Below are 25,442 nucleotides of genomic sequence, written 5' to 3' on the forward strand. Positions count from 1 at the left end.
ACACACACACACACACAAATACAAATGCCTGGAGTCCAGGCCCACAAATGGTGATTCAGCTGGGATTGAACAAGCTCTTCAGGTGAATCTGATGCTTAACTAGGTTTGAGCCCCACTACTCTAGCTCTCTCTGATTGTTGCCAGGAAAGAGCGGGGGAGAGGTCTCTCTGAATCCTTCCAGTGCTCTAGGGTGCATGTGAGTCCTCTGGGGAGTCTGTTAAACTACAGATTCTGATCCAGTGGGTCTGGAGTGAGGCCTAAGAATGTGCATTTCTAGCAAGGTCCTGGGCGATGCTGACGCTGCATGTCTGTGGCCTGTGCTTTGACTACCAGTGCTCTAGAGACAGACAGTGGCCTCATCTGTGGTGGACAGAGTGGAGGTCTGGAAAGGAGCAAGGAGGTGTGTGGGATGATTACTCCAGACAGTTTCATGGTAACTAACTGGGGGTTTGGCTGACTTTGGAACTCGCTTCCGGGGACAGTTCAGACAGGTGGGTCTGCAGTTTACCTAAAGGACATACCGAGGCCAGAGATGATCCGCACACAACACTGTGGATTCTGCACAAGTCTGTTTGACTTTCTGCCCCTTGTGTTTGAGAGTTAAGGATCCAGAGCTAGGTTGACCACAAGTGAAACTGGCTCGTTCACCTTTGATGCTCTGTTGCCTCTCCAAATCCGTCTCATCCTGCCTGGCCCACCGCGGCCCCCAGAGCTGAGTCCGTCCCTCCCTCCCTATCACCGCCTCGCGACAGAATGAGATACATCAGGCTCCCCGTTCCATCCAGCCCCGGCATATTGGCTCACCTCTCGGAGTCAGTCACTCACGGCTCCACACTGACCGCCTTCCGGACAGTCAGTCCAGCTGGTCTCCCTCGTCCTGGCAGACGCCCCGCCTGCAACGTCCTAGGGACAGAACTGCAGCTCAGCCTCTGAGCGAGCACAACCCCGGGCAGTGTGACTCTACGGTTAAGGAATCAGACACCCTGGGGCTCGGATCTAAGTGCACCTTTTCCTGCCCCTCTGACCTTGGATGAGTTACTTAAGTCCCCACACCCCAGCTTCTCACCAGTCAGACGGAGACTGTGACACCTGCCTCCCAAAACTGCATTGAGGTCACATGGGCCGACACGAGAAAAGCCTTCTGCCCAATACCTGGCACATGGTGGAGAGCTTGGTAATGTACGGTCACGACAGGGTTTCCCTCTGCAACCTTAAGCAGGTGCCGCTATTCTACTCTAGACTTGTTCATTCCCTCGTGCTGGTCCGGGTTGGGTCCGATTCGTGTTTCCCCAGTGTCCAGCGCAGGTGGGGGCGGGGCGCAGAATGGGGGCTCTCAGCCCCCATCTAGAACTCCCAGGCTGGATCATTGTGCTTGCAGTTCGGGAGGTGACCTGCAGATGGCGCACGCAGCCATGGGAGGCGTCCTGCCTGGCTACTGAAGGAGTGAAGCTGGGCTATCAGCCGGTGTCTGGAATGCAGGCCCTTCGCATTATTCTCATTATTGCTGTGGGCTGGTTCTCTCGGCTGGGTCCTCGGCGTGGGGGCTGAAATGGAGTTTCCCCTGGGCCTAGGAGTCACCAAGGAGAACAAGGCCTCTGCCCCCGCCCCTGTCATGGTGCCTACCCCCTTACCTTGTACCGGGGACACTCACAGGGACAGCTCCTCTGTATCCCACACTCCCTGGGTGCTCACGGAGTGTTTGAGGAAGGAGTCGCTTTTTGGAAAGGGCTTCCATGAAAGGTCATGCATCCCAGGCAGGGTCTTGCTGTGGCCCAGACGGGCAGGGACAGCTCACCTGCATCCTGCACAAAGCCCTCCGTTCTTCTCCAGCCCTCTGGGCCCCTTCCCAGTCCCTCCTCTCAGCTTCCGGGGGTACGGCAGGTCTCAGAGACTCACCTTCCTTCCAGATTCCCGATCCAGAGCTCAGCCTTCACTTGGGGGCACTGAACCCCCTATGTGCTTCTTAGGTGCACTGTCTTTTCACCCAGGGGTTCCTGGCCGTGCTGGAGGGAGGAGGGAAATGGCCATCCGCCTTCTTTCCGTCTCCTCGGCCTACTCAAACCTGAATGTCCTTGGAGGCCCCGCCCACACGTCCTTTCATCAGATAAGGACCCTCGGCACATCCGCCTGCGCCCACGTTCCCTTCCACCTGGCAACCTGATGCCAACTCCTCCAAAACCAGGCAAGGTCCCCGGCACGCCTGCTGGCCCATCCTCTTTGGTCGAGCTCCGTTTCCCTCCTCCATGAGCCCCTTTCACCTCTCCAAACTCTGATGACCTCACTCCTTCTCCTTGGCCTCACTTTGCCTTAACAGCCTAGAACTTCCGGCTCTGTCCCAACCCCCAGGATACATAGAATCTCTTCCTCCCCCTCCCAGTTTATAGGCACCTCTTATATGACTTAAGTGAGCACTTGTGGTTTGCCTAGCTTTACTTCCCTGGGCACGGTCATGTTCTCCTGGAGGAGAGAAGCCAGCACTTAGCCTCCCCACCCCCCATTCCAAGCTCCCCAAGCTCTCATCAAGGTTGCCTCATTTATAGATAAGGAAACTGGCCCAGAGGGGTTTAGGAGCGTGCTCAAAGCCACACAGCTGGCCCCCTTTAGGGGCCGGCCCAGATCTGAGAACAGAACAGGTGCTCAAGAATGCACCCGGGCTAATTAAAAGCCTTTTAAAAAGTTTAACCTGCTGAGCTAAACCCCGCGCTTCTCACAGTCTCCCCATGAGAGATAGCCAGCTAGGCACAGGGGCCTTTCCTTCCTCCCCCCCCTCCCCACTGGCCCTTGCCAGATGGGAAAGAAGCTACCACGTAGAAACATAACCTTTATTGCACACGGCGCTGGGTTTTTTTTCATAGAAAAAGGTATTAACACATAAGCATCTGCAAATTGAAGCAAGTCCTGGTTTTCTTGGAACAGTAAAATCGCATGCAGTGTCTCTGAGTTGGGAGTTTGGTCTTTGTCAAAACCGCCTAGATTGAAAGGAGGGTTGAGTGAGTAGGAGGGAAAAATTGCTGAGTCTTTGTGCCTCTGTCTCAAAATAAGGGGAGAGAAATATATAGATACATAGCTTGTCGACACGTTCCCGTCTCCCTATATATGTATATAGATCTCTCCACGCATATTTTGTGGGGTTGGAGGGGTTGATTTGTACTGTTAAATTCTTTGTGCCCTGGCTTCATGGAGAAGAAGAAAATAGTTTCATTTGTACAAAAGAGTTCTATGTACAAGCGTTGATGACTCGGGGGGGTTTCTTTTCGTTGCCGGTTGGTTTCTGTCAGTTTAATATAAATAATGCAGTAAAACAGCCAAGTTGGTGTGTGAGGGCTGGAGGTGCAGACAGGTCCGAGCGTGGGGCCACTTTTCTCACCGTGCCCCTACACCAGGGTATAGGATTTCGAGTAGGCCCCTGCCCCCTGCTTCTGGGATCTCCCTACCCCCGATGTGCTCATCTCGAGAAGTGAGTCCCTGGAGCCCCCCATTTTGGTGTGTGGGCCCCCGGCCCGCGGAGGCTCGGTGCTGGGGGCCGGAGGGGCGGCGCTGGGGGCCGCGGGGGGCTCGGCAGGGGTGGGGCCGGGAGCTGGGGGGGCCGTGCCGGCTGGGGGTGCTGGCATGGCCAGGGTCCTCTGAGGTAAAGTGGCTGTGGAGGCGGCAGCAGGGGCCCCTGGGTGCGGGAGGCCCAAGGGCTTGCTGGCAGGGTCCAAGGTCAGGTGGCGAGCCTGGGTGTGGTAGGTTCGAGCCAGGTTCCGGATGGAAGCCTCTCGGGGTGGGACCACGGGACAGGGCTCGCGCCCATCTGCCTTTCGAAAGAAGGCCTCCGACTTGGCATACAGGGGCAGGTTACAGTAGTCACCTGGAATCACAGAGCCAGAAAAGGTTGGAGGCAGAGGCCTCTGGGAGCCAGCTTGCTCGTGCCACCCCCTACTCCCCGATCTTTCCCCCCCATCTGACCTGGGAGTCCCTCCACAAGCCGGGCAATCGTCAGTTACTTGACCTCTCTGAACCTTGGTTTCCTTATCGGTGAGATGTGGACAATCGCACTTCCCTATAGGATTACCGTCAGTAGTGAATGAGATCAAATACGGAAAGTGCTTCAGTTACCATGGCTAGCACATATAGCAGTTGCTCAATAAATTGATACTTGTTGCTAAATGGCCGATATACGCTGCTCAGCTTCAGCTGGGGGAGAGCTCATTTCTGAAAACGACGACTCCCCACGCTGAGCCTGATTCTGCCTTCTGCCACATATTCTGCCACAAAGCAAGCGCCCCCACACCTCCACCTTTCCCACGACTGTCGTCCAGAGGTCTGAAGTCAGCTACGTTTCCTCACCCCTCTCCTTTCTCACAGGTGGGATCTTCCTGATTTCTCAAACCACCTCCGTATGACACGCTTCCGGGACCCCTGCGCCCCGATCCCTCGGCTCAATAAGCATCCTCACCTGTAAATGTGCCTCTGTCCTGTGACTGTGCCAGGAACTTTCCTTACATGATCTCATTTAGTCCCTGTAGCCCCCTGGATATAGGTTAATACCTGCCCCCATTTTGCAAATGAGGAAACTGAGGTTCAGAGAGGTTAAGTAATTTGCCCCGATTCTCCCAGCTAGAAGGGGTAGGGGTGTCATTCAGGGCTGCGAATCTCCAAAGCCTTTGTACTTCGTCACCCTGGGCTCTTCTCTAGATGGTCCCGAGGGCCCCGATCAGCATGGCCACTGAGCAAGGCCAGTAGCGAGCAGACCAGACTGTGCATGATTTGCACGGTATAGTGTGGTCCAGTGCCCGTTGATGGACCCCCCTCCGGTTATCCTACGGCTGTCCCACCCACCCCGACGGGCGTATGCTCTGGCCAGGCCCCTGAGTCAGACAGTCCCCAGTCAGGCTAGGTCACTGCCCACCGTGAGGTTTGGCCACCATGGGCTGAGCTGCCAGGATTGTTCCTTCACGTCTGGATTGATTTGAAAGGCACTGAGACCCACGGCCGTTGGGCAGCCGTGTCCCCACACTGGCACAGCCTCAGGGTAAGGGGAGGATCACTACGTCCTGAGAACCTGCCCTGCGTTGGGCACGTCCAGAACTTCCGGTGTCTGCTACGACAACGCAGAGTATATGCTGTCACTTGCATTTTACAAACGAGAAAAGGAAGGCCAGAGAGGCTAAGTGACTTCCCAAGGCCACGGAGGTACTAAGCGGCTGAGCCAGGATATGGACCCTGACCTGGACTCTCCCGAGTCCTTGCTTTGCGCTGCCCACGCCCCCAAGGAGCCCTGCCCAGGCGGGCTGGCCCCACGTGGTGGCAGGGCAGGGGACACAGCAGGGGAGGGGGGCCGAGCACTCACTCTTGTTGGCCCGGTGCGGGATGGGCACAGCCACGTTCTTGCCTCGGTCGGCATCCTGGGGCTTGGGCGGGGAGGCGGTAAAGCGGCAAATGCCGGGCTCTGAGGGCGTGCTCATGGACGTCATGCTGTCCGCGTTCTCGTTGGTGCCTGTGGTCATCTGGTCGGAGGAGCTGTCGGAGATGAAGCACTCGGTGATCTCGAACTTGGCGTGCTGAAGCTGTTCTTCCAGCTTGGCGTGCTCGTAGGCCCGAGCCAGCTCTTCGTACGTGGACGAGGCACTCTCGGTGGACACCATGCTGTTCCGCCCTTTGTCTGGGGAGACGGAAAGCGTGGAGGTAAGAAGAAATGGGGGGCGGGTCATGGGGAGAAGGATCTCATTTACCAATGAGACCAGAGCTCACTTTGGATTCTGAGTCTCCCTCTCTCTGCCCCTCCCCTGCTCGCGCTCTGTCTCTCTCTCTCTCTCAAAAATAAACATTAAAAAATAAAAACAAAAACGAGACCAGACTGAGCAGTGCCCCTACCCTTGACCCCAGTGGTCATCTCTGAGGACCCTGATCGCCCCCTGGGAAGGTAGCAGTGGTGGCCGAAGTGGGGTCTTTGGTGAATAAAGGGCAGAATGTCTTCCATTCTTGAAAATAAGCACCCACCCCCTGGAACACTCCACTCTTTCTCCAACAAACATCACACATACCATTTTCTCTGACATCTTCTGGGATAGCAAAGTGAAATCCTTGACTAAGCAGAGCTCAGCGAGGTCAAGTGTTTTTGCGCCAGCCACACAGTAAGTCAGTGGCCAGCTGGCAATGAAGCGGACTTGTGTCTTGGCCCCCATGAGCTGGTGGGTAGAGGCTGGGAAGACGGAAGGGGGAGCTGGAAGGTAGGGGAAGTGAAGAACAGAGAGCAAGACGTGGGCAGGGCCCTGGGCTCACCTGTGTCCTGGGAGAGGCTGGCACTGTAGCTGTCACTCTCAGTGACAGTGACACCATGCTGGGATCCCACGGTGCGCCAGTCAGAGGTGAGGGTGCGGGCAGGCGTGGAGGCCTGGCACTTGGTCAGCGTCCACTGGCTTGAGTACCGGTTCCGGGTGCTGTGGGCTGACTTGACGTTCTTCCTGGACACTGGATCTGCAAACAGGAAGCGATGGCTAGCACGTCCACCGAGGGCACTGAGGCCTGGGCAGCTGGCACTTACCAGAAGGGCAGTGCAGAGCCAGGGAAGAGGCATAAGCAGCCACAGAAGCTCCCGTGGGGAGGCTGAGCATGTTGCCTTTCCCAACCACATAGCTGGCCCCGGAGGAACAGAGCTACGGTGGTGAGGTGTGGGGGCAGTGGGTGGCATCCTGGTCCTCCCCACCCACCCCATCTTTTCCTTCCGTGGGGGGAAGAATGTCGCCTCCTCTCCTGCTGCCTCCTGTGCACTCATTCCCCATAGCCCTTGATGTGTTCTATCCTGATGTCCAGAGCTGCAGCGCTAGAGGCACAAGGCCCTTGGAGAGCAAGAACACCCAACCCTCAAATGTCTAGGTAAGGCAACGGAGGCCCAGAGAGACAAAGTTAGCAATATACCCAAGGTCACAGCTAAGCAAGTCTTCAGTCAAGGTCTGTAGACTCTAACTCCAGTGCTGTTTGCATTCTTCCATGCTGTTCCTCTCCCACCTTGTTTTTTTTTTTTTTTTAATTGCCTGTGCCCCATGCTGTGCCCAAGACACCCTGTGTGGGAAGAGGTCTGTCTCCCTGGGGATAAGGCATACTGGTGCCTGGCCGGATGTCAGACATGTCGATGAGGGGTCCTGTGCTCTGGATGAGGGCTGGGTGGTGCAAGGAGACACCAGTGCAGAAACTCTGTGGGTTGACAGCTTGGCTGAACTCAGCATCCGTCACAGGAATGGTGGCTTTGTCATCTCCTGGGGGAAGAAGGACAATGAGTAGGAGTCCTTCTCTTTGGACGTTGCAAATGTCTTTTTGTCTTTATCCCACGTTGAGACCCAGAAAGGACAGAATAATTCTTTCGGCTAGAGGAGGAAACTTAGCCCTTGAGAGAAGCTTCAGTGAGTTCTGAGGTTGCTGAGTTGTTGGTGGGGCTGCTGCTAGAGCTCTGGGCACTGCTGGGAGGGCTGGTGGCTGCCCTTTGTGGGTTGTGGCCTGGGGGAGAGCGGGACAGAGAGCCTGTGGCTCTTGTCACTCACCCAGCTGCTTGATGCCCTCCTTGTCCTCGATGAGCAGCTGGACCCTGGGGATGTCAATGTGTAGCCGCGGGCCTTGGGGAGGCCCCTTCACAGGGGTGTCAAAACTTCGGTTGTTCTTGCTGTGGGGAGAAGGGCCAGCGGTGGGTGACTCAGCAGCCAGGAGGGGCTGGAGGAGAGGGCTTAGCAGGACAGTGGGGTCTTAGAAGCCTGTCCTCTGCAGGGGAGGAAGCAGCCATGTGACACCTACCTTATCAACATTTCTGCCAAGCTCTTTGCATCTGCAAAAGAGTAGAGAGAGGGGCTCGGTGAGAATAGAGTCTGAGCAGGATGACAACTGGCAGAGGCATGGGGGAAAAGGTGGGGGAGTTCCCTAAAACGGGACCAGAGCTGGTCTCCTGGGAAGAAGAGGGAGAAGTGAAAGGGCTTCCAAACTGGTCTAAAACACAATAAGGTCTGACTGCTCCTGGTGTGAGGTTTGGCTCAGGTCTGTTTTCCTTTCCTCAGATTTTTATCTAATATGGAGGTCCTTCCCAAAGGAGAGGGTATGTAAACTGCTCCATCTGTTTCTTGAATCGACTCTAATTAAACAAGACAACATAGCAGGCTGGGAATGGGTACCAGTGGAGGGTCCATCCTCAGTTGTCTGCTGAGAAGAGAAGAGAGTGAAGTTGAGGTGGTCAGTGGGCATCCCTAAATGACTATCAACCAAGAGACTTCATTTCTTCCTCTTGGGCACATGTCCCCAAGAAGTCCATGGATAAATTGACAAAAAAAAAAAAAAAGTGAGAGAAGCAAAGGGCCTAGTTAATCCATTAGACCTCTGAGGAGAATGAGAATCATGAAACTAATCTGTCAGAATGAATCTAGCTCCATGTATATATCCAACCATCTACTTACCCATCCATCCATCCATCCATCCATCCATCCATCCATTCACCATTGATCCATTTACCTATCAATCTATTTATTTCTCCACCCACCCATCCATTCATCCATCATCTACCCATTCAACAATCCACTCGTTCAACCATCCATCCATCCATCCATCCATCCATCCATCCATCCATCCATCCAATTATCCATTCATCTACTCAACCATTCATTCAATCACCTATCCATACATCCATAAAATCATACAATCATCTGTCCATCTTATCATCCATCTATCTATCCATCCATCTATCCATCCTCCAGCCATCCAAACATCCATTCAACTATCTACCCATCTACCTAATCATTCATCTATTATCCATCCATTCAAATATACATCCATCCATCCACCTACCCATGGATCCACACATTAATCCATTCAACCATTAATCTATCCATCTATCTAATCGTTCATCCATCCACTCCTCCATCTATCTATACAGCCACCTATCCATTAAACCACCTATACATTGAACCTTTCATTTAACTACCTATCCAGCCATCCTTCCATCTATATATCTTTCCATCCAACCATCCAATTAATCATCCAACTATTCATCCAATCATCCAATCATCCGTCCATCCATCCATCCATCCATCCATCCATCCATCCATCCACCCATCCATCCAATCGACTCCTAAACATGCAAGGCAGTGTTAGTAATTCCCTCTTTTGTACTACTGTTGTGCCCTGGCTTCTCATGTTAGACTGTAAACTCTATGAGGACTAGACCCATAGGAGTCCTCTATAAGGACTAGGGACTCTTCCTTCTTCATTTGTCTTTATATCTCCAATGTATGGAAGTATCTACAATACAGCAGATATTCAATAAATGTTTTCCAAATGAATGAATGACCATCTGTTAAGCAACTACTAGGTCCCAGACACTGTACTAGGCCCCGGGGAAATCAAGGTAAATCAGACCCATTCATGCCAGTCTATGGTATCATGTATTAGGATAGGGGTGATATTCAAAATATTTAACATCAGACACATTCTGGAAGCAACACAGTCAGAACTGAGCAAGGTCCTAGAGACCACCTGCAGGTCTATGCTTTAGTGGCCAGCTCCTAGAAGAATTGCAGGGATCCTGTGTGAGAGAAGGAAGATCCAGGGTGGAAGGGAACAACATAGAAATGTTTATTCTTTATTTTTTTTAACATTTATTCATTTTTGAGAGACAGAGAGAGAGAGAGATAGAGCACAAGCAGGAGAGGGGCAGAGAGAGAGGGAGACACAGAATCGGAAGCAGGCTCCAGGCTCTGAGATGTCAGCACAGAGCCCGACAAGAGGCTCGAACTCACGAATCACGAGATCATGAACTGAGCTGAAGTCGGATGCTTAACCGACTGAGCCACCCAGGTGCCCCTAACATGGAAATGTTTAAATATTTAAACCAATATGGCCTTGCCAGTGTGCACCTCTAAAATTCAGCCCTGGTTAGGTCAGGCACAAAGTCTTGGGGGCAGAGAGGAGGAAGCAGTGAGAACTAAAGGTTCAGAAGATTGGAGTAGCAGCTCTCCCTTCAATGAGACACAGGTACACTCTCTTGCCCAGATGGTGCCATGAGCCAATGAAAGGTGGCCAGCGTGGCTGAGGGCCAACACTCCTTCCTGGGAAGCCCGTAGGAAACTTGCCTACCTCGGAGCCGCTTCAGCCGCTTCTCCTTCCTCTTCTTGCGAACGATGAAGAGCAGTGCCACCCCCAGAGTGGCCAGGATGACCGGGCAGCCAATGGTGAACAGCTTCTTCACATCATCCCCCTCACCTTGAGCAGACTTGATGGGAGGGATGGTACCTGAATGGGGTGAAGAAGGGAGTCAGATGTCCCTTATGAGTAGGATCTATACAGAGTCCTCCGGGTGGGGTAGCCCTCGAACCTGTCTTGCTGCCCTTGGTCTCATTCTGACCCTCACTTCCTGGCACAGAGCCCCAGCCTTCCCCTTTTGCCCTCCCCACCACCCCCCCAAATTCTGGTCAGATCAGGACATCCATGAACAATCATGTAGTTTCTATGCTGCATTATGAAATTGATGACTTCGTGGGGCTGTTTTAGAGTTATCCTGAAGTCTTTCAGAGATAGTCTCCTTCCTGTTGGAGTTCAATGTTCATTTCTAGAGGGGGGACAGATGAGCTTAGATGCCCCCATCCAGCTCGTAAAATGGGGGAGGGATGGCAGGAATCAGAGAGAGCACTATCAGAGCAGTGGGATCCCAGGGACTCTTCCCCAGGCGGGAACAAAGCCATTCAATGCTGCATTGTCTCCTTGATCCCCCCCTCCCACGGGCAGTATCTGCTAACTTTGGGTGCCTGCACAGAGGCAGTAAGTTCTGCTGACATAGCCCTCTGCAAAGCCCCTCTTTTGCCTGTTTCAAAGCCTTGAATAAGAGCCATCTCCTTCATGAAGCTTCCATGTTTGAGCCCATCCCCTTCTGCTACTGCTTTTCTTCGATTTCCTTAATGCACAGGTCGACTTCATTTACCTTGTGACAATGGATCTCTATGAATTCAGCCTTCTATGTACCTTTAATGTATGCATGCACGTGTGTGTGTGCGCGCATGTGCATGTGTGTGCATGCGTGTGTGTGAGCGTATGCATGTGTAGGAAGTGCCCCACATGGCAGACACCAAACACCCACGTGCTCATCTACACCTCCCAGACTTCCTGGCAGTTAGATGAGAATCAGGTAACTAGTTCCGGACAACAGAGTGTGAACAGAAGTGACGTGCGTCACCTCCTGGCCAAGGCAGTTAAGAACTGGGGTGCCTCTTTTACCCTTCTCTTCTTGGTGACCTTGGAGGCTACCCATTCAAGATGGCAGAGCTAGAAGATGGTGGCCAGCCAACCCTCTCAAGGGGTTATGAGAGCAAGAAGCAGATCTTTACTGGGCTAAACCCTGGAGCTTTTAGTGTTTATCTGTTACTGCAGCACAGACCATCCCATCCTGGCTAATGCACCATGTTAGCAGAGGGTCCTCCGAGGGCAGGGCCTCAACTACACCTCTACATTCCTCTCCATCTCTCTGAAGCAACAGAGAGCAAGGACTGCACCTTCCAAGACCGTCTGTCTTAGTGCGACCCGTTTGCCTGTCTGCAGGTCTGTATCTGTCACGGGCGCACCTGCCCACCGGCCTGCCTGCCTACCGGTCTGCTGCTCCCTTCCCTGTCTCCAGCTTTTTCCTCCCTGTTTTTCGATTTGTCTGTCCTGTCTTTATGCGTCTGCCTCTCTGCCAGCTTCCCTGGGGACACCTCCCCGCGGTCCGGGCGCTGCCCCTCCCACCCTCTCCGACTCACTCCCGTCGTAGTCCAGGGTGGCGAACTGGGCAGTCTCGTTGCCGCAGCCGGCGCTGTTGCAGGCCCGCATGCGCAGCTCGTACCACGTGGCCTCGCGCAGCTCGGTCAGAAACACCTCCCCGGAGCTGTTGGCCCGCAGCCCCTGCCAGGCCCAGGTGCCCTTGGGCCGGTACTCCAGGACGATGGCTGTGATAGGGCAGCCCCCGTTGTTCCAGCCCTGCAGGTTAAGCCGAGCATGCGTGGAGTTGATGTGGGTGAACAGGTGCTGGTCTTTGCTGAAGGAGGGCTCTGGGGGGCGGGGGGGGGGCACAGGGAGAGAGCGTGGTTAGAGACCGAGAGAGAGGAGGAGGGTTCGTTCATCCGCGGGGGGAGGAGTACCCTGGGCCAGGGGGGCTGCAGTGGCTCTGGGGAACAGCGTTTGGCACAGATGGGACTAGGGATGCCCCAGGGGACAGAGGAGGAGGGAGATGAGGGAAGGACCTGGAGAGAAGGCCTCGGCAGAGGAGGAAGGGATGTGGGGAGAAGGAGGAGGCTGTCACCATCGGCTACCCCGCCAGGGAGGTGGGGCCTGTTTCTCCTACTGTGATTGGTCATGGTGCTATCCATAGGCCAGAACGCGGCTAAGCCCCTCCCCTCAGTCTCCGCTTCCCAGCGCCCTCCTTGCCTACCCCAGCCCTCTTCCATCCCCATGGCCTGGGCCCATCTCTCCCCAGCTGGGTGATCGCTAAGCCTCACCCCGCCCGTGGGTCTTTGCCTCGATGATCTCGCTGATGCGCCCGGAGCCCACGCTGTTCTTGGCTGCCAGCTTCACCTTGTACCACGTGCCACACTTGAGGCTGTCCAGCTTGAAGGACCGCTCCCCTGAGCTGATGAACACATCCTTCCACTCTTCGCTGTTGTCCACCGAGTACTGCAGCACGAAGCCTGCCCGGGAGGTTTGCCTGGCTCAGGGCGGGCGTGGCGGGGCCTGGGACACCCCAACAGGCGTCGTGGGGCTGGGCTCCGGCAGGGGCAGAGTGGGGCCTTTGGTGATGGGGGGAGGGCCCACGCAGGTTGGACCCAAGGCTGCAAGGAGTTTTCCCGCTCTCTCTTTAGCAGCTAAGGTGGGGAAGGGAGCAGAATCCAGAGCCTCGAGGCTTCAAAGGGACCCTATTTAGACCCTGCTACTCCAGGGATGGTCCCCCTGACAGCGGTATTAGATCACCTGGGGGCTTTTCAGATCCCATCCCAGACCTCTTGAATCAGAATCTGCATTCTTTAAGATCCTCCTGGTGATTCATGTGCTTATTCAAGGCCGAGAAGCACTCTCTGTCTACTGTTACAGATTTGGGAACTGAGGCCCAGAGAAGAAAGCAGATCTCTCCAGGTTCACACAGCTCACCAGCAGCATTTGGGGCGGGCCGTCTAAACGTGGGATACCTAGGCTGGTGACTTTCTGTGGCACTTGGGTAACTTCCTACCGGTCCGAATTGCCCATCCCCCTGGCCACTGATCACTTATGGGGCATTATGGGGACCAAGTGGTGGGAGTGGGTGAAGCCCTTCCCCTGCTCCTGGGCCCAGAGTTTCTTCCCCTTTCCCCCCCTCCTCATCCAGACCCCTCTCACCTCGGATGGAGCTGCCCCCATTGTCACCTGGAATCCAGGTCAGGGTGATGGATGAAGCGGAGGTTTTAGAGACAGTGAGGCGGGGCTGGTCCGGGGGAACTGTGAGAGAAAGCCACCGGCCCTCACCACAAAGTGTTAGTTAACATCCCATGACGGGGGCGTGGGGTCTCCCAGCTGCAAGTGAGGGCCAAGGCCTGGCTTTTCCACCCTCTTGGAGCCTCCCCGGCTCCTGCTCCTTCTCTCCATCCCTCCTGCCTTCTCTTCCAGGTGGCACCTCTGTCCCACTGAGGGTCTGTCGCCCAGGTCGCTGGGGAGGTTGCCGGGCGGCCGGCCTTCCAGGGTCTTACCTTGCACCAGAAGGTTGACGATGATGGTGTCGAAGCCTCCAGTGTTGGTGGCCGTGCAGGTGTAGTAGCCCGAGTCCTCAGCCTTCACAGCACGCAGCAGCAGTGTGCCGTTGGTATGGATGAGCCGGTGCCCGTCCATGGACACAGGGATGGCCGAGTCTTCACTGCAGGGGTGGGGGGGGGCAGAGATGGGTTATGGTAAGCACCCCCTCTTCCCGGGGCCTCCCTCAGGACTGGAGGCACACAGGGCTGGGAGCAGAAGGAGGCTGGCTAGGCGGCCCAGGGCCCTTGGCTCTGCTCAGCACTTCCTGGGGATATCCCATAACCCTGCCCTCTCAGGCACCCAGGGAGGGGAGATCCTTAGCCGTCAACGGTGGGGAGCCAGGGAGCCCAGGCCTCCTGGGAGAGCAGTAGCCGTGCACCCGGCAGGGCCTCTGGTCAGCTGGAAGGTAAAGGCACCCGATTCTTTTCTTTATGGCTCATCTACCACCCATCACTTGGGTCACTCAGCCCTCCAGGGTCCCGCACATACCTGTCCTTGGTCCACTTCACAGCAGGGGCTGGATCTCCCACTGAATTGCAGGGCAGCCGGACGTCTTTCATCCAGGGTGTTGTCACGGTGCCTCCGAATGAGATGATCTTCGCTGGGGCTACGGGGAGGAGAACGTGAGGGCACCCCACTCCTACCCACAATGCTGTACTGGGCGGCCTTTCTTGGGGCTCGCCAGATTTATGCATCAAGCCCCCCGTCTCCTACCTGACCTCCGTTTTGAGCTTGGAGCAGGGGTGGGTGCAGGCAATCTCAGATGGGAGTCATTGGTTCAACAAACATTTATCAAATAAATACTTGCTATGGGCCAGGTCTCCCAGGAGGCTCTGAAGACTCACACTGTGAAGAAGATCTATTTCCTGTCCTCGAGTTGCACATCGTCCAGGACAGACACTTAAAAAGGATCATTATGGGGGCAGGGGCACGCCTGGGTGGCTCAGTCGGTAAAGCATCTGACTCTTGCTCTCTCAGCTCAGGTCTTGATCTCAGGGTCATCGGTTCCACGCTGGGCATGGAGCCCAACTTAAAAAACATTTTTTCCCCCACGGGTCGAGAATACTACGGTAGGGATAGGTACAAGTAACCGTGGGAACCCACAGGAGGAATGGACTCCACCAGCTCGGTGGTGGTGGAGGTGACAGCCAGGGAAGCTTCTGGAATTGGAAGCTTTACCTTGAATCGTGAAGGCTAAAAAGGAAGGCCCTGTGCAGGGAAGGAGAGTCATGGTGGGAAGAGGCAGCAGCACCGAGTAGAGGCCTGGAGGCCTGGGACCCGTGGGAAGTGTGAGGGTCTGCAAATACTCTGACGTGACCAAAGCCCAGGGTGGGTGAAGGGGGACGGGTGGTGAGCAGGAGCAGAAGCATGGGCGGCGGGGGGCGGGGGGGCTCTGTCGGCAGAACAAGGAGGCTGGACTTCCTCTTGGGGTCATGAGCTGATAAGTAAGTAGTGACGTGTTCAAAGTAGAGTTGCAGATAAAGCCCCGGTGCCGGCAGAGAATGGGTTGGCAGAGGACGTGGCTCAGTGGCAAGGTGGTAGCCAGAGAGCAAGATGGTGGCTGGAGCTGACGTAAGTGGGGCAAGAGGTTAGGGGCTCCAGGAAGCACCGGCAGGACTCAGGGAAGGACCTGGCTTCGAGGAAGCAATAGAGGGGGAGGGGACGATGACTGCCCGATTCCGGCTGGGTGCTGGTGCCCTCACAAAGACCAGGCACACGAGAGGAGAAGGAGGAGGAACGGGGATACTTCGCTCCCGCTGAACCTGGGGTCACCCGCGTGGAGTAACTGGGAAGCACCCAGCTACACAAGTGTCCCACGGACACCGATGTGGGAGTCAGCGGCCCAGGGACTGAGTCACCGGGAGCAGGAATGTAGACTGACACAGGGGTGGCAGTAACATACAGCCACGGAGGAGAAAGGAACGTCCCCCGGGGTTGATAGGAGCACGGTCGGAGCACCAGGATGCACAAGCGGCCTCACGGAAAGCAAGAAAGGCAGAGATGTCAAGGGCACCCGGAGAGGGTAGTCGCGTCAGGTCCCTCTCAGACCACCGGGCCGTGTCACAGGTGTTAACCAGGCCACCAGACGCTGTAGAGCTCCAGACCTGGTGCTGCCACGTGGCTGGGGTTGGTTCCCCAGGGTCCCAGGGCTAGAGACTCAGGTGGCTGAGGGAGGAGGCCGGCCCAAGAGGAAGGTGGCCTTCCCACGGAGGCCCAGAACCAAGGCAGAGGACTGAAGTTGTGGGCTGGCAGCGGGTCGATCCCATGGCCTGCGGTCTGCACAGAGGGCACATCAGCTGCTGTGCGGCTGCCTCTTTGCTCCCGGGCTGGGGCCTCACACCTGTCATTCCCTGTAACGCGGGGGTGCATATGCCCTCATGCCATACTTCTGCCCAGGCCAGGGATTCGATGGGGGTGTTCCCTAAGAACAAACTCCGCGTGCAGCATCTAGCCCAGGGCCTCCTAGGTCTGCGCTCTCTAAGTGTCTGTGCATCGAGTGAATCAGCCATCAGAGGCATTACCTCTAAGGAGACGTCTAGGCTTTCAAACGACGAAGCTCCCTTTATGGCTCTCGGCCCCGTGGAAGCCGCGTACCCTGCCACCGCCCCCTCTGGAGGAGCCGAGCCTTGGGACAAAGGCTCTGCCACGAGCTGGGAGCGAGACTGATGTCCCTTCTTTCGGCCCTGGAGTCGAGTTTGGAGGAGGGACCGGGGCCCTCCATGCCACCCGGCCCTGAGTAGCTGCACGGCCTGGAGCGTGCTGTAAGGCTTTCTGGGAGTCAGGGGGCAGCAGAGGCCCAGTGTTGGCGGATGCGGGACGGAGGCGGGTGGCCCGCCAGCTCCTCTCAGCCAGGTGGCAGAGAGGGTGGAGAGAGACACCCCCTCTCTTGGGAGAGCCCGAATTCTAGAAGGGGGCTTCTGGCCGCTTCTTCCCCTCCGGCCTGCGCCGCTTACCCTTGCCCGCAGGCTCAATGGTGACCTTCTCGCTGCTGTTGCCCCGGCCGGCAGAGGTGACGGCGGCCACCCACAGCAGGTACTGTTGCCCACGGTTTAGGTGGGCGATCCGGTAGAAGAGCTGCTCTGGACTCGTCTCATACTCGCTCGGAGCCTGCGGGACAGGGGCAGAGAAGTGTAAAACCCAGCCTCCTGGGCCTCCAGCCTCCAACCCCAACCTTCCTCGGGGGACCTGGGCTCAGAGCAGGGGGGGTGGGCCAGTCAGGGGGGTGGGGAGAGGAGGCAGGATCCTGCCTCGTTCGCCCTTTGTGGTTTGGGAGCAACAGTGAGCAGAATCTGCACCGGGCTTGGCCCTGGGGGCCCGTGGGCCTGCTCTGGCGTGGTGCTGGGCCAGCCTCGGTTTACTTCTCTGGCCGACCCAGACCCTGGCAAGCGTGGCTGCAGGTCAGGGGATGTGAGTGTTTCGGGTGAGTGATGGAGGGAGTCCGGAGAAGGGAGAATGGAGGAGGGAGGGTCCCAGGAAGACCCCAGGGAAAGGGAGTCTCTGGGAAGAAACTAAATCACCGCATTTGCCTTATTAGGGCTGTAGACGGGCGCCCCCAGCCCGAGCCCGCTCCGCACCACCTCCCCGCCCCGCCGTCTAATTACCACTCCTTCATTCTGTGGGAGCAAACCGTCTGGGGGAAGAAGGGGTGGGAGACGGAACTCAGAAAGCTTCACGGGACAACACTTTATTAATGATTATTAGTGGTATAGATCACCGTATATATTTGTAGCTTGTATAAATCTATAAATTTTTTTTTTAACCAAATGACAGTTTTGACAAGTTGCCAACAAAACAATATCGGATCCCAGTGGTTTTACCAGTTGCTTTGATGAAAAGATTATGTTGCCTTGGAAACCAGAGGCTCAGATATTGAAATGAATTTGAGAAGGAGCTTTTGATAAGCGCTAGTTTGCAGACCTCCTGTCAGCCCCTTCCCTGGTCCAGGCGGGATGGGGCTGACTTTCATTTTATTTTTTGGTCAGCCGCGGGGAAGGGAAAGGAGGGCAGCACGGGGGCCTCTTTGAAATCAGGGCAGAAGTCTAGGGAGGGGGGAGCAGCCCCCGGAACAGATGGGGGGCCCTGAGGCCAGAGGGAGCTAATAATTAGTTATCTCTGCAGTCACGGGATCGTGCACACACATGCTCACATGCACGCTCACACGCACACGGACACGTGGATGCATTCATCCACATGCTGAGGGACAGACCTGCAGATAGAGATGGGGTCACAGAGGGACATTCTCTGTGCCCCACGGGAGGACTGAGGGGCCCAATGACTTATGGCAGGAGAAACCATCCTTTTTGGCCCCAGGCCATCTGCAGGGAGATGTTAGGAAGGAGGCACAGGCGTCTCCTCAATACACATAGAGCTGCCTGGCAAAGTCTCCCTCTTGCCTCCCTAATGGAGATTTGGCCTTGAACCCAGGGGGGGTCCCTGCTGCAGACAGGTGCAAAGCCACCTTCAACCCTGGTACTTGGGAAGTCTTTGCAGGCTATGGCACCTAGGGGACCGTGCGGGTACCTGTAGTTCCTGTCTGTGCACGAAGTGGGTGGTGTAGTGGCTCCAACACCCGCCTGCCCTTCTTACCAAGTGTGAGTCTCACAGCTCATACACCTTTCTCTCTCAAGGCTCCTGGGGCCTCGGTTTCCTATTCTGTGAACTAAGAAAGCGATACTGCTCTGCCTACCCCGTGTGGTTACAGAGAGGCACAAATAGGCAAGGGCTGGGCGAGTCCTTTGTAAACTGGGACGCGTTCTTCTCCCGGCTCACTCTTCCGTGAGGATTGAGGTGGGCATGTGCACATGTGGAGAAGAGTCGAATGTGCGTGCTTGTGTGTCAGTGTGTACGTGAGCGTACGTTTGTGTCTACACAGGAAAGGTTTGGCTTCCCTTTGAAGGTGTTAGCATCGTATCCAGATCCCGGGGTCTTCCTTTGAACCTGGGCTCCCCAAGAATCTCCTGAAATCGCTTTTAAAAACACATCACTGGGGGCGCCTGGGTGGCTCAGTCGGTTAAGCATCTGACTTCGGCTCAGGTCATGATCTCGTGGTTCGTGAGTTCAAGTCCCACGTCGGGCTCTGTGCTGACAGCTCAGAGCCTGGAGCCTGTTTCCCATTCTGTGTCTCCCTCTCTCTCTCTGACCTTCCCCCGTTCATGCTCTGTCTCTCTCTGTCTCAAAAATAAACGTTTAAAAAAAAATAAAAAATAAAAACACATCACTGTACTCCCAAATAAAGTCCCAGTGGATCAAAAGTTAAAAAGAAAAAGGTAAAACTATGAACATATTTGTCTTTCTAATCATAAAAATAAAGGCAAAAATCACAAATGACAGTGATTCATAAATTTGAATTATATAAAAACAAAACCTATGGCACACCAAAAATAGTGTCAAGAGGCAAGCAATGAGCTGGCAAATAATTGCAGCCAATACGATTTTTAAAAAGGTTATTATCCTTCTATGTGAAGCGCACTCACAAATCAGTGAGAAAAAACCATGAACCACCCACATAAAAAATGGATAAAGGACATGAATTGACAATTTTACCCAAAGATGAAAAAAAAAACCAGTCAATAAACATATAACAATAATCAACCTAAGTAGTAATGAAAGGAATGTACCTAAAACAGGACCCCTTTTTTCCAATCCAACTGGCAAAAATGAAACATAATATAATATTTTGGATTAGCATGGGGGTAAGAAACAAGTATGGACTTATTTTGCTGGTGGAAGCATCAATTGGTTCCAACTTTCTGAGGGGTAATTCACAAACACGTATGCACATTTTAAGAATATCCATAGTCTTTATGACTCAGGAATTACCATAGAAATTTACCTAAGAAAATGATAAAACATGTGCATAAAGACTTGTCTGAAGAATGTTCAACGACATGTTATTTACAATGTTGAACATTTGAAAATAGATGAAAGAATAATGAGGGCACTAGTTAAATAGATTATATACATATGGGCATTCAAGGTCATGTTTGAAAAGAGTATGTGATGGTGTGGGAAAGTGCCTAGATATATTACATGGAAAACACAGATTATATAACATTATGTAAAAATTCATTTTAATTTTTTATTAAAAACCCCCCCATAATATACGTACAGATCAAAGGCTGGAAGGCTATCTACCAAAACACCGCCAGCGTTTATCTTCAGGGAACGAGTACAAGTAATTTCTACTCTCCTGTCTATTCTTTTATGTATTTACAGAATTTTGTGCAATAAAATTGCATCATTTTGATAATCAGAGAAAAACAACAAGTGTATGAACACGTTTGGTACAATTTCTAACGGAACTCACTGCAGTTCTGGCTGCCCCCAAGGGCATAACTTGCGGGAGCCCACACCAGATGCGGTTCCCGTCTATTCTCAGGGTTCCACACGTGCGTGTTCTTACACCCTAGTACGTGTGAATACATTAGACTCACGTGCATTGCCTCTAACCTCACACTCACACCCATGGTTTCACCCTGTCGCGTGGACACGCCTGTGTCCTCACCCCCAGCGCTCACTCCTAGGTCTCTTTCATAAGTGAATTTGTAGTGCAGTTGTTTGGAATTTGGAGTATATTTGTGCAGAGCGGTAACATCACACATCACACATCACACAGTGTGGTGGTCAGGTGTCTGGGTCCCTCGCTGAGGTGGTTCCTCCTCCATAAGGTGGCGGAACTGAATGAAGTTCTCATCGCACAGGCCCCCTGGCCCCTGTGTGCCACTGTCAGATAGGAACCGTCCCCAGGAGAGAGGAGCTTCCTACGTGCTTGTGCTCAGGACATGAAGAGAATCGGGGAGGGTCCCAGGGTCTCCAGCAGGGCACGGGCCCCAGGAGCTCCGTTCTGGGGGCTCGTGAAGCCTGAGTTAATGAGGAGGCAGCACTCCTTTGAAAGGCTTCATTGTCGGAGGAGGAAATGACCGCACAAAGCCAAGCTGGAGAATGACTACCCTCTCCCATCAATTCATGAAGGGAAACTTGCCCAATGTCTAAGGCTTTACAATTGCCAGGCTGCTCGTAATTCATTCATCAAACATGCATTTAGTGACAATGATGTTCCAGGCACAGGGTTTGGCAGCTGGGGGACCCAGAGATGAAAAGATGCTGCCCTTGTCCTCACAGGGCCCCACGGACCAGCACAGGAGACAGAGAAGTGAGCAGCTAATTGCCATCAAATGCATTCAGTGTATGACAGAGGATAAAGACCATGCCACGGCAGGGGTCAGCAGTGGCAGAGTCGTGGGCTGGGAAAAGGCACAGCGGGCATCCAGAATGGTGATAAGCTTAGGATGTGTGCGGGGGGTGGGGGAACAGAGGGAGAAGGGAAGGAGGGGCAGACAGCACGGCTAAAACATCGATTGGAAAGTTGGCACAGACACCCAACAATGGCAGCGCATTCTCAACGTCCAGACCCCAGGGCCCCGCATTTCCTCTCCTGGGTACACACCCGACAGGCACACGTACACACGTGTATGGGTGTGCACAGCAGTGCCGCAAGGAACAGCTCCAAACTGGAACCTACCCAAATGCCTATCAATGGGTAGTGAAATGGATGAAACAATTCTATACACGCACCCAGCGGAAACCTATACAGAAGTGAGAGTGAATGATCTATAACCACACCCAACAGTGTGGAGGAAATTCACAAGTTCAAAATAATGTTGAGTAAAAGAAGCCGGATTAATGGTATGAACTTCACTTATATAATGGACATAAACAGGCAACACGAATCTGAAGTCAGCATGGTCGTCACCCTGGCAGGGGAAGGGTGGTGACCGGGAGGGGCACAAGGAGGTCCTCTGGGGTGTCCTGATGTCGTGTTCCCTGCTCTGGGTGCTGCTTGCCCAATGTGCTAGGAAATGTCATGGAGCCGTACGCCCACGATATGTGCACTTTTCTGCATATGGGCTGGTGGCCGTGAGGATGGAGGGGAGGACGCAGAGTCACTAAAAAGCCCACATTTCTGGGCTTCTCCTCTGGCAAAAGAACTCTGGCCTCACTGGTACGGAGCTGGGCCACCTACTGCTCAGAGGGTAACTCAGAAAGACCACAGGAGAGCAGAGCGGAGCTAGAGATGCTTCCTGGCTGCCAGGAGCTCATCCGCAGATGCTCGGGCTGCTGTCCCATCACAAGCTGCTGGCGGAGGGGGAAGCTGGCCACCTCCTGCTCCTTGCTGCCTGCCTGAGATGTCCTGAGCACATCTCCCAGCTACTACTCCCGCACACCCCTGGTGCGCCCCGCCCCCTCCCCACGAGACTGGACACGCCTTGAGGGCAGGTGCACCTGCTCATGTAACTAGAACGGCTGTGCTCCAGAGTAGCCACCCAGCAGAACTCAGTGCTGGAGAGGCTGGAGATCGGGAAAGGTAGAGGGAAGGATGCATACTATGGATATGCATAGTATATGGATATGCATATCTATGGATATGCATAGTATATGGATGTGCATATCCATAGTACTGCACTGTACTCCCAGCTTTGGGCAGATACTGAAGTCTGAGTCCTCTCCCCAGCAGTGAAGCCCAGCCCTGGCCCAGAGAGAGATGCCCTTGTCTTCCTTCTACTGTCTGCCATTTTCCTCCTCCCTCCAGTGGGCTCCAGGCTGACGAGGCCGCTCAGGGCAGAGCTAGCTCCAGCAGCCCTCGGAGCCCAGACCATTCACGCTGGAGCGTGATTCATTTCCAGAGGCCATGGGGCAGGCAGGACCCAGTCACCAGCTCTGGGGCCTGATAGAACCTTCCTTGGTCAGCCAGACCAGAAGACCCGAAGAGCCCAGGCCTTGGTCTCCCTTTCACATCTGCTTGGTGGTGACCCCTGACTCAAAAGAAGCCTCCAGGGGTTGTGACCACCTTGCAGCCCCTGGATCGGAGGACTGACCCAAGACGGGCACCAGGTAAGGCTTCAGCTGCTCTTGGGTGACCAGTGCCCATTCTTATCCATGAATTTAGGTAGAAACATGGACATAAGCAGCCCCCGGGTTTGACCTGGAAGCCAGCTGGTCTTCAGGGTACTTTTCCCTTTCTCCTGTCCCTCTCATCATTGGGCACTGGGCCCACTTACCGGCTGGCCGGACCCAGGGCTGGAGCAGAAGATGGTGTACTTGCGGATCACCCCATTGGGCTTGGCTGGGGGGAGCCAAGAGACAACCACACTGCTGGCGGACGAAGGGACAGCTTTGATGCCTGCAGGGGGACCTGGAACTAAGTAGGGAGAAGGCCAGGTCAGTTTGGAGAAGGGAGGAGGTTAACCTTTGGGAAAGAATAACATGGTGGGGAGAGTGAGGCAGATCAATCTGGGAGAGCTTCCTGGAGGAGGCATCCTTGAGCCATGGTTTAAAGGGGGGAGGTTCCAGCATGGCAAACAGGTAAGGAGAAAGGTGATCATTTGGGGCTTGTAACAAAGTTTCCAAGATGAAGGCATTGGGAAGGGCCAGCTTCAAACTGTTTGGCCAGAACCAAGGACTTAGGACACTCAAGAGAGAAACAGAACCCATGGGGATTTCACATTGATCCCTAGGAACTTAACCTGCTTCCTCTCCCAACGTTCAACTACTAGCTTGTATACAGACCAAACATATATACTGGTCACTTTGCTCTTTGGCCTGTGAGCTCCTTGAGGCTGGGGGCTCCATGGACTCACAGAGTGGACTGTGTCCTGAGGGTCAGGGGCTGGTGTCAGCCAATGGGTGACAGGGTTTCCTACCATGTGCCCAGGGCACTGCCCCTGGGATGTTGCTTAGGCCCTTTCTGTTTTTAGGAGGGCAAGTCTACTTGAGAATTGGCCGGGATATTCATCCTAAGGGCATACCAATTCATATGTATTCTGCCCTCCTACTGTCCCCATCTCTGGTCCTGCCTGGCCCAGCTGGGTCCCAGGGTTCTGCTTGGGAGACCGGAAGCTTCCTGTTTTCAGCTCCCCTTCATCTGTCCCTTGAATTGCTGTGCACTTGTCTTCCCTCCTGGGAGCTTTATATGCTCCTTTGAGGACAGTGATGGCATCCTACTCAACTCATTTTGCCTCCCTGAGTCTCAGTTTCCCCATATAGATGATGGACATAATAACAACCACATTAAAGGTTTGTAGAGACAGTTAGTACTAATTAAAATACAGCACCTGGCACAGTGCCTGCCACATAGAAGACAATAAACGGTGACAATAATCAGTTTTGCTCTAGCATCTACTGTGATGTTTAAAAAAATCTAGTAAGTGGTCAACAATTCTAGGCTAAATAAAATGACAATCCATCATGGCCATTCATCCAGGGGCCTGAGCCCTCCCTCACAGCTACGGCCCTGATATCCTGCTTCTGCTAGTGTCTCTGCATGCTGTGGAGTGCAGGGGGCCACGGGTGGCCACTGGGGCTGGCCAGCGTGCTAACTCGGGTTCAGATCTTTTCCGCCCTTGCTCACTTCTTTTCTCAGCAGTAATCGAGAGGGGTATGTTGATATCTCCCCCACGACTGTGAATTTGTCTATTTTTGTAGTCCTGTCGGTCTTTGCTTTTATATATTTTGAGATTATGTTATTAGGTTCACAACAAATTCGAAACTGTTTTATTTGACTAGTAAATTGGGTCTTTTATCCTAACAGAGTGTCTTTCTGTATCTCTAATGATGCCTTTAATCCTTTCACATTGAACCTTTCGCTACCTTTACGTCTTAGGTGTCTCCTATGAACAGCACATATTTGGGTTCGTTTCATTGCTGGATGAGTCTGACAGTCTTTATCCTTTAATTGAATAATTTAGTTGATTTATCGTTAATGCAATCACTTATATGTTTGGGTTTAAATACCTCAGCTTACTAAATACTTTTATTTTCTTTCCTGCTTTTTTCTTTTTTTTGAATCGAGTCTTTTAAAAAATGCTTTATTCCCCCTCTTTATTAGATTGGTGATTAGACAGCCTTTTAGGGGTTACTCAACATGAACCTTTACCAAAGCCTAACAACATTAATTGGCACCTTTTTTTCTCTCAGACAATGCAAGAGACTTCAAACTTCTTACCCAATTTCTATGCCTTTGTTGTATATTTTAGCCACACACACACACACACACACACGCACACACACACACACACACAGATATTAGACCCTCCCCAAGATGATATCACTATCATCATCATTTTACAGTCAGTATTAATGGATATTTACTCATACATTCACCATTTGCTTGTTCTTTGCTTCTTGCATCATGGAACTCATAGCTGGGATCATTTTCCCTCCAGCTAAGGAATAATACCCTTTACTATTTCTCTAGAGCAGGTATGTTGGTGATACATTTTCTCAGTTTTTGTCTGCAAACGTCTTTATTTCATTTTAATCTTGGAGGGTATTTTGGCTCGGCATAAAATCATAGGTTGACAACTATTTCCTTTACACACTTTATACCACTGCATTGTTTTCTGGCTTCCGCGGCTTCCACTGTTTCTTGTCTTTATTATTCCATTGTTTCTGATAAAGCAGCGGTTAATCTAATTGTTGGTCCTGTGAAGGTAACTGGTCTTCTTCGCTTCGGTTGCTTTTAGGAATTTTCCCTTTGCGTTTCCTGTTTAGCGGCTTTATTGCGATGAGCCTAGGTGCGGACTTCCTTAAGTTATTGCTTGTGGAGTCTGCAGAGTGCTTTTTGCTTTGGGGATGGATGTCTTTCATCAATCCTGAAAAGTTTTCAGGCATTTTATCTTCTGCCCCGTCCCCTTTCTCCTCTT

General features: G+C 53.4%; 1 protein-coding gene and 1 long non-coding RNA gene across 12 annotated transcripts in view; one reads left to right on the forward strand and one right to left on the reverse strand.

Moving 5' to 3' along the window:
- Positions 1–2,808: 2,808 nt before the first annotated feature.
- The window catches only part of DSCAML1 (DS cell adhesion molecule like 1), a 350,275-nt gene continuing 327,641 nt past the window's right edge, over positions 2,809–25,442 (reverse strand). For 2 of the 3 annotated variants that reach the window (XM_023239146.2, XM_045038356.1), the window contains 14 exons: positions 22,800–22,939; positions 16,695–16,848; positions 14,230–14,347; positions 13,698–13,861; positions 13,351–13,449; positions 12,480–12,668; positions 11,745–12,032; positions 10,093–10,248; positions 7,768–7,798; positions 7,521–7,639; positions 7,086–7,238; positions 6,265–6,459; positions 5,333–5,644; positions 2,809–3,850 (listed from right to left, as the gene is read on the reverse strand). In XM_023239146.2, the coding sequence (XP_023094914.2) occupies positions 3,375–3,850; positions 5,333–5,644; positions 6,265–6,459; positions 7,086–7,238; positions 7,521–7,639; positions 7,768–7,798; positions 10,093–10,248; positions 11,745–12,032; positions 12,480–12,668; positions 13,351–13,449; positions 13,698–13,861; positions 14,230–14,347; positions 16,695–16,848; positions 22,800–22,939 (2,594 nt within the window). In that variant the 3' untranslated portion in view covers positions 2,809–3,374. Of the gene's footprint in view, positions 3,851–5,332; positions 5,645–6,264; positions 6,460–7,085; positions 7,239–7,520; positions 7,640–7,767; positions 7,799–10,092; positions 10,249–11,744; positions 12,033–12,479; positions 12,669–13,350; positions 13,450–13,697; positions 13,862–14,229; positions 14,348–16,694; positions 16,849–22,799; positions 22,940–25,442 lie in introns of those variants that run through there. The other variant, XM_045038357.1, reaches the window with a different exon arrangement.
- On the forward strand, positions 11,868–14,584 carry LOC111556569. 9 transcript variants are annotated; one of them, XR_006585986.1, is made up of 6 exons: positions 11,868–12,006; positions 12,458–12,679; positions 13,007–13,484; positions 13,618–13,895; positions 14,037–14,146; positions 14,252–14,584. It is a non-coding gene; the product is annotated as an uncharacterized LOC111556569 (long non-coding RNA). The 9 variants fall into 9 exon arrangements; XR_002736099.2 differs by having other exon boundaries at positions 13,007–13,192; positions 13,340–13,895; XR_006585987.1 differs by having other exon boundaries at positions 13,007–13,110; positions 13,340–13,895.

This window comes from Felis catus, chromosome D1 (assembly GCF_018350175.1).
Source record: "Felis catus isolate Fca126 chromosome D1, F.catus_Fca126_mat1.0, whole genome shotgun sequence".
NCBI lineage: Eukaryota > Metazoa > Chordata > Mammalia > Carnivora > Felidae > Felis > Felis catus.